Genomic DNA, 8,445 nt, shown 5'->3' with positions numbered 1-8,445 from the left:
TTTCTAAAGGTATCTAAAGTCAATATAAAATATGTTGTTTTTAAGTAATAATGTTTTGACAGAATCTCTATAGTGAAATTTTAAAGGGCTTGTAAGGCAAAGCTAGCGTCAACATTTCAGCATGTTTCAGGCACATACTGCATTGAGTACAGCTGAAAACAATATTGAATTAGGGCTAATTGTTTCAGGTATTTAAACACAGTTCTTGGAAGTTTGATTTGTATTGGACATTTAGTTCATAACTATGGCAGGCTTGGTTTTGTGGTTTGTTATTTATGCTTTCTTTTTGTTTAATAGTGCCTACTGTAGTAATGGTTGGGGCTCTTTTAAGAACAAACCAGGGATTGCTCAGAATATTCCCTCTTCCCCCAGAGTGGGTAGTTTTGTGCGTAACAGGTACTCTAAGGTTGGTTTTGTACCTTCTGGCAATAGTGATGCTTCTGTTTATTTTCGGGCTGCCTCTTCTTTAAGGTCTGTTATGGTATTGTGTAATGAGGCAGACCTGATCGTAACTGTAAACAAAGATCTCTTTGGAATAGGCCATTTGGTGAAAGAGTCTGACCTTACTCTAGGTTCTGTTGGTTGTCCCCCAACTTACAAAAATGCTACTGCTGCTGTTTTTCAGTATGGACTCCATGAATGTGGAAGCTCTGTAGAAGTAAGTATCCCACATTTTTTAATCTTGGGAGACTAGACACTTATTAGTGCTAACAATCAAGCTTAAAGAAGATGTAGTGTCTTTGATTCTGCTCTTATTTTTTGAGGCTTTTGGGGGGATTGTGCTCTGTCAGTCTAATCTGAAATGGGGTGTAAAGCATTTGTTTCTCAAATGGGGTGTAAAGCATTTGTTTCTCAAATGGGGTGTAAAGCATTTGTTTCTCAAATGGGGTGTAAAGCATTTGTTTCTCAAATGGGGTGTAAAGCATTTGTTTCTCAAATGGGGTGTAAAGCATTTGTTTCTCAAATGGGGTGTAAAGCATTTGTTTCTCAAATGGGGTGTAAAGCATTTGTTTCTCAAATGGGGTGTAAAGCATTTGTTTCTCAAATGGGGTGTAAAGCATTTGTTTCTCAAATGGGGTGTAAAGCATTTAGACCAAGCTGCTACTCTTTACTCAGTAGCATGGAGAATCTGCCATTATAGTGCTTTATTACTAGACATGACCCTTGTTTCAGTATGATGGGTAACTTTGTAAATGCCCCCCCCCCCTGAAAAAAATAGAAAATCCTGTGTACACATGGTACACTAGATGTCTGGTGTTTCAATTCCCTAGCTAATGGATCATCCTAGAAACTCTAAGGGGTAAGGTTTGTGTAGGGCAGAAGGTTATGTAGGGATAGCTCTCAACATGCACTCTTTCACTTAGTAGTGTTGACTGCAAGGAAGATGAGACCATAATCCTCTTATAGCCATAATAGTTTAGTATGTAGGGTTGCAATGTAATGTCTTGTTTTTTGTAATTATATGTTGCCCTACATCTGACCAGCTACTACTACTACTCCTTGATGTGAAATCCATCAAGGCACAGATGGAGCTGTGGGTGCAGTTGCATGCACCCTTCCTTATTAGAACTATATGTGTGCCCCCCCCACAGTCAGAGGTTCATAAAGAGATTTATGAAGCCATATGACTATTCTAACAATGTTTACAAAAAATGTATTTGCTTTTTCAGTAAGTAGCCATACCCTGCCTTGATGATGCTAACTTTTTGTATATCTGCTTTCTTAGTTCATGCTTACTGAACAAGTGTAATTAGAAGAGCAATCTGGAATGTCTTGCACTTCTGCTCTGCTATTGGTGATGGGGGGGGGGGGGGGGGGGCAGTAGATTATACTATGCAGAACAGAAAGCTTGTTGGTTCTGAAGTTTTTGTTTAGTGTTTGAGAAGCTCTCTTAAAACACAGTTGGCTGTTTATTTGCAGATGACTGAAGATGCCTTGGTCTATAATATTGATCTCTACTATAGTCCCAGCAGCAGCCTTGTCATAATAAGGACCAATGAAGCTGTGGTTCCTATCCAGTGCTATTATCCAAGGTGAGGAATGAATCAGCTGCCCTGTTGCTAAAATGAGTGTATATTTACTGGTGATAAATCTGTCTTATCCTCCTTTTAGGAAGGACAATGTAAGCAGTAATGCCATTCAACCTACCTGGATTCCGTTTAGATCAACTGTATCTTCTGAACAAAAACTCAATTTCACTTTGAGACTAATGAATGGTGAGTCGGTGTTTCTTTACTGGAGAGAAAAAAATCTGAGCTCCAAGTCCTGAATGACTAGGCTTGCAGAATAAAACTCCAATCTAAAATATGAAATGGGATAAAATAAGAAGCCACGTTACTTGAACTAAACTCCTGCCTGAAAACTAGGCATGAGGCAGTGGTTCAACTAATTCTCTTTGGTGATAAGAGGCTGTGGGGTCTTTTCCCTATACCAGGTGGTTTAGTCTGGTAGTTTCATAGGATTAAGGCTATGAGCTGTTAATATGCTTCTTTCTGCCTGCCACTGTCTGCTTTCTGACCTTTTGAGTAAGTCACTTTTAACCAGTGCTTTGGGGCAACTGGGGTGAGGGTAAATGGTCTTTGGATTGTATACCTAGTACCAAATCTCTTCAGTTGGTGCATAAGTTTAAATAGTGAAGTTGGTTTAGCTGTACCCACTGGATCTGAAAGTTGTTTGAGCATGCTTTGAATTGGTATGAACTCTGCTATGTACCACTTGATGTACAGTCTGGCAGTTCCCTTGGAGTATTAAAGCGATGTTGCTGAGCTTTTTCTTGTGGGTCAGTGGTGCAGGGTTTGATGTACCCTCCCTCAATTGCCTAACTGACTGCAAGTCACCACACAGACATCACTCCTGGGCTGAAGGTGCAGGGTTTGATGTACCCTCCCTCAATTGCCTAACTGACTGCAAGTCACCACACAGACATCACTCCTGGGCTGAAGGTCCTGGGCTGAAGGTCCTTTGCTACCAATATTCTTACCCCTGCGCAATAACTACAGATAATATAAAAGTAGTAGCCTTTACTAAAGTATTTGCTTGCCCCCCCCCCCCCATAGTCTACTTGGTCTCTATAAAAATGACCAGACTAGTATTAGTCTAGCTGCCACCGCCACCTTGGCTCAGTGCCTATTGAATCTTTCAGCAAACAATGTATCACCCACATGTTCAGTCTCCTTGTGATTGCTGACTCTGCTGGTCAGCATTGCCTCGACTTCTGGCAGCCACCTTCTGGCATCCACATGACACCTTAACTAATAAGGCATAGTGTGCCAGTCTGTTTCCTTTTGTAGTCCCACTACGCTTGTGATCTATTCAGAGAGACCCAAGGTGGTATCTATGCTATTATGGGAAATTTGGCCAGGGTATTTAAACTTGTTGTGAGATCTTTTAAATTACCTGTTCTACCACTAATTCAAAGAGATGGGGTCTCAACATATATCAAACTATGACCCACAGGTGGACAAGTGAGCTACCTGTTGCACCACTCCAGTAATAGTTTGGGACAGGCTTGCCCACCTGTGTCTTGAATAAAGGTTTGGGACAGGTCTTCGCATTGCTCTGAAGACTGAGGGATGCACTGGAGCAGTAAATGGGAGTCTATGCTGCACCAGTGATGAGAGCTTTCCAGACTAGTTGCCTAAATTGTGTTACTGACCAACTTCATATGTAGTTTGGCTTCAGTTTAATGCTTCCATAATGTGAGCACAGTGTCTTCCTTCCCACAGATGACTGGAGTTCTGTTAGACAATCCACAGAGTACTATCTTGGTGATGTGCTACATATTGAAGCTTCTGTATCAACTGACAACCATGCCCCCTTACGGCTCTTCATTGACAGCTGTGTGGCAACACTCCAAGAAGATGAAAATTCTGTTCCCAAATACTCCATAATAGATAACTATGGGTGAGTACACCGAATGAATGTGGCTGCATGTAGTGTTGCTGAATAGGCTTAAGCTAAAGAAGATGGGAATAGATCCAAATTTACCACTAATTTGGGTAAATGTCCAGCTAACTTTAGCAATTGATATAGCTGGCACTACACACAGGCTTAATGCAGTGGCTTCTGTAAGTTTGGGACAGGTTGAGAAATGTACACAAGTTTTTGTTTACCCAGACATCTCTGGCCTACAGTAATTTTTGAGGAATTTTTCATTTCCATGAACAAGCTTTTAACTGTTGGTTTACTGTCCACCTTAGTTGCTTAACTGATAGCAGAGCTACAGATTCTTCAGCTTTCCTGTCCCCAAGATTCAGGGATGATTTACTTCGTTTTGATCTGTCTGCATTTAGATTCTTCAAAGATTCCAGAAGTATGGTAAGACAACCTATAAAAGCCTTTCATGATTTATGGTTTGTTTTGGGTCTGTATGCTTTGCATGATGTAGCTTAATGTTGTACAGCCAGGCTTTTTTCTTGCTAGAAAACTAGAATAAGCTTTTTAGCTTGTTTACAGGACTGCAGGATGCAAAGTTGATGCAAGTGAGCCTGACCTTTTCAAGACATGAGAAAGTGAGACCAATTTTTTTGTTGTCTTTCAGATTTATATCACCTGCCACCTGAAAGCTGTCAGCATTTCCCTGAGTCCAGATGCTATAAATAAAGCCTGTTCCTTCACTTGGCCTGGCAATATGTAAGTTAAAAGACTCTTAAAAGGTGTGTAACCTCAACCTAATAATTAACCTGCTGACTTTGATTTCTTTGGCAGATGGTCTCCAGTAGAAGGCTTCAATAACATCTGCAGCTGCTGTGAAACTGGAAACTGTGGTCCTGCAAAACAACTGATCCATCCATCTGGAAGGAGATCTAGTGGAAGATCTTTCAGAAGACATGGGAAGAGAAGTGCCTCAAGATGTAAGCACTCCCAATATCACTACTGTTGGCCTTCTGTATTTGCAGTAATTAAGCCCATTATTAATGTACTCTTATTCTTAGGGACCCAGAAAGGGGATGCTCACACTGGACCAATCATGATTTTAAGTTCATTTAAAGAGGTTCTACAGGAAGTCTCTACCTCTGAGCATCCACAGAATTCCAGTGGTGAGTTCCATCAGCTTGACAAAAATGGCCTTTGTATTGTATGGCAAGGGATGGCTCCAATAACAAGAAAAAGCAGAGTGCATGATCTCTTGGCAGATCAGTTGTGATGAGTGTTGTACACATGCTAAAAGCTTTCTTTTCTCCCCCCAGGTCTAAATATTGGAATGATGTCACTTGTCATTGCTGGACTTGCAGGAGCTGTAATCTTCAGTGTTGCTGCAATTGTTTATGTGAAACTTAAATCCCTAACTGAAGTGCATTAAAGCTGTCTTATCAAAGTTGTCTTTTTATTTTATTTTTTTTGTACTGGAAAGTGTAGTACTGCTCCCAAAAGCCTGTAGTGCTTAATCTTTTTTTCTGTAGGTCTTAACAAAATGTTGCGAACTGCTCATTTTTATACCCACTCTTTCATACCCAGCAGATAGGTTTGGAGCCATTTTCTCTCTGCATCTTACAATTCCTTGGCTTAAACTAATCCCTGAATGAGAATATTGGTTTACATTACTTTCACAAATCTAGCAGTTAAGCAATTATGTCAAGATGTTTCTATCCACCTCCTAGATATGGTTCCAGTTCTGCTTTCAGACAAAGCTGTCATCTTGAGTTAGGCACTTGGCTGGGGCAGAAGATGGAAGAAGCTCTTATAACACTCCACCCTACAACTGTGAATAGCTAGTGGGGTTGCTATTAAACCCCCTGGGAAGGAATGATCTTGTCCTCATTCAGATGAGGTAAGGGAGCCTTTAGAAGAATCATTTGGGAGCAAAGCTCCTGTCACAGCTGAGTCTTGCCTGTTCCTTGTCTTTTGAAGCAAAAAATACGGTTGGCAAAACCTGCTCCCCAGTATTTAAATAGACAAGTTCAGCATGTAGCTAAAATGTCTTGATATGCGCATTATTGGGGGATGTAGTAACATTGCCCATTGTCAAATGTTACAGGTGTTTAACTGGTATGGCTGATGCACAAAATTGTTAGTGTTGTAACAAGTATCCCACAAGTATCTGTGTCCAGTGAAAAGCATATTGTGCAAAAAAGTATACAAGCAACCTTCTCTTGTCATGAGAACCTGATGACTGCAATTGCAGGGAAAATAACTGATTTCCTGACACTTGCCAAGAATGTGAGTTGGTAGGAGCCAATTTTCAGTGAAGGCCTGCAGGAGAGGAGCTCCAAAGTGTAAATATAATTTTAATTATAATCAATAAAATAAATCTATAAATAATCTATAAAAGTTGGGAATCTGAGAGCAGGTTTATGGTATATTTGGAGAGAAGTGGGGAAAGAAATGGATAGTAAAGGTAAGGTTATGAATAGGTATTTGTCCACATTTGGGTATACACTTATCAATCTGACGATTTGGCACTTGCAGAAAGAAGGCAAGAGGTAATGGGCATCCAAAGGAGTGAGTCGTGCTTGACTGTCACAGGTCTTCTATCGGAAGGTATGAGTATCATTCTGACTTAATGTGACACCCCACCCCAATGTAGAAAATGGGAGGGGTGTGATAAGACGCCCTCCCACCTAATGGAGGCTTTTGGCATTAATATCAGGACTGCTAGTTTTGGTGGTAGTATATTGCTTAGCCCATGGACTAGGTCTTCTTCAGGAATTACCAAAGTCCTACATGGGTGCTGTAACAATGCTCAGTGTAAAAGCCTGCAGAAATGACCAGGTTGAGCCTGCAATTAAAGGAATGCTAGCATGTAGTGATGCTGCTTCTCTGGCAACTTGATGCAGAAAAATAAGGCTTCGGCTGTAAAGGCAGAGTACATCAGATCTGTTTGTCTACTTGTAATTCTGAGCAAGTCCTTAAAAGATATTCCAAATATGAAATCATGTGCATCAGTGCTGTACTAAAACAAGCTTTCCACTCCCATTTTGGAGTGGAGCACTTCTCTGTGGCACACCACTAAGGGCTTTTCCTCCAGAAAAAAGGTCATTGTCCCACTGTACTCATCCTCATTAGACCCATTATAGAATACAACACCCCATTTGGTATGTACACCTCAAGACCTCTGCAACAACTGGAAAGGCCACAGAAATACCTTGCTGAAAGAATCACAGGCCTAAAGCAGATGCTCTATGCTTATTTGCCTTTTAGCTAGACTCTAGTCGCTATAATCTAATGAGGTAATCTCTGCTTAACATAAGGCCATCTCAAAATCCAGAGCTGTTGGACATGCTACACTAAATCCCAATTCCTGAGAGCCATATGCTCCAGGGATCTAAACCTTATCACAATGAACAAAACATGCTGGAGGGATAGGTTCCTGACCCCAGAGACTCTGGAATAGTCTGCCCATACATGTCAAGCAGAACTGGCCCTCTTCAAAAAAGGAACCAATTGGATATGTCAGTTGCCCTGCTAGACAGGGGTCCAGGGAAGTAAATATTGTGGAAAGAAATGGCCAGGTAATTTTTATGGCTAAGCTTGTATAGGCCCTAGGGCCAGTAGCCTAGTAGCAACCTATTAGCTGATGTATGCCAAGCTACATGTAAAATAATAACACTAGTTCTCTTAAGAGAAGGCCAAATGGTGTTTGGTGGCTTCAAGCTGGTAGAACAAAATGTGCAGCAAAGACTAAGGCTTTTGTTGCTCAAAGTATGTGAGGAGATGGAGCAGAAACTAACTGCTGGCCATACAACCATAACTGTGGAGCCAAACTGTGGAGCCAAGAAAAGTGGTGATCAATATAGTTGTGTTGTGGCCTTTGTGCTTGACCACTAAGGTTGTAGGTTGGGGTCTTCATGGCTGCTTTAGGGATGTACTAGTTGGAAATGAACAAAAGATTAGGTAACTTCAGTGATGTATCTAAGGCTGTGAAACAATTATGATTTGGCTGCTATGAGGTCAGCTTGTATTCAGGCTGAAGTATTTCTTTGTAGGTCTTGCTGCAGACTCAAAATTGGAAATTCCTGACAAACTTAAATTTAGTTTTGAAAAGTAAAGGTCCAGATAAAATTGACAGATGGTTGCTGAAATGGCTCTCTGTCGCATCTGTAGAGTCAATGGGATTTACAAGCCTTTTCTGAAAGGTTTGTAATGCCATACTTTCAGGTTTAGTCCATTAACACTGTTGCAAAAAATTCCCTCTGTCCAAATGCCAGTGTTCCAGCATGGTTTATACAAATGACTAATCAAGCCTCTGCAGTGTCGGGGTTTGCTTTCATTTGTAAACAAAAATAACCACATCCAGAACAAATTTATTTTGCTGAGCTTTCAGGTTAACACCCTTCCTCAGTGCATTATAAAACCAGTTAATACATCTATTTTAAATAGGTTCCTATCACACACTTGTACCATCCCCATATAATTATCCATAAAACATATTTAACAGAATGTATTTAGAAGTGATCATATTCATTTTTTTTTTTTATTTACTGTAATAGTCTTTATAATACCTAG

General features: G+C 40.5%; 1 protein-coding gene across 1 annotated transcript; it reads left to right on the top strand.

The window, feature by feature from the left end:
- The first annotated feature begins 208 nt into the window (after positions 1 to 208).
- On the top strand, positions 209 to 5,321 carry LOC122801845 (zona pellucida sperm-binding protein 3-like). Its single transcript, XM_044071497.1, has 9 exons — positions 209 to 658; positions 1,921 to 2,033; positions 2,113 to 2,216; positions 3,726 to 3,903; positions 4,200 to 4,317; positions 4,541 to 4,632; positions 4,708 to 4,853; positions 4,935 to 5,039; positions 5,190 to 5,321. Exons 1-9 carry the CDS (start codon positions 245 to 247, stop codon positions 5,300 to 5,302), a joined length of 1,383 nt encoding a protein of 460 aa, XP_043927432.1. The 5' UTR covers positions 209 to 244; the 3' UTR covers positions 5,303 to 5,321.
- The last annotated feature ends 3,124 nt before the right edge of the window (positions 5,322 to 8,445 follow it).

Source organism: Protopterus annectens, chromosome 1.part0 (assembly GCF_019279795.1).
Source record: "Protopterus annectens isolate FY-2018-M chromosome 1.part0, PAN1.0, whole genome shotgun sequence".
Lineage (NCBI taxonomy): Eukaryota > Metazoa > Chordata > Ceratodontiformes > Protopteridae > Protopterus > Protopterus annectens.
The sequence above is the reverse complement of the archived record's forward strand: the minus strand, read 5'-3'. Positions and strand labels throughout refer to the sequence as shown.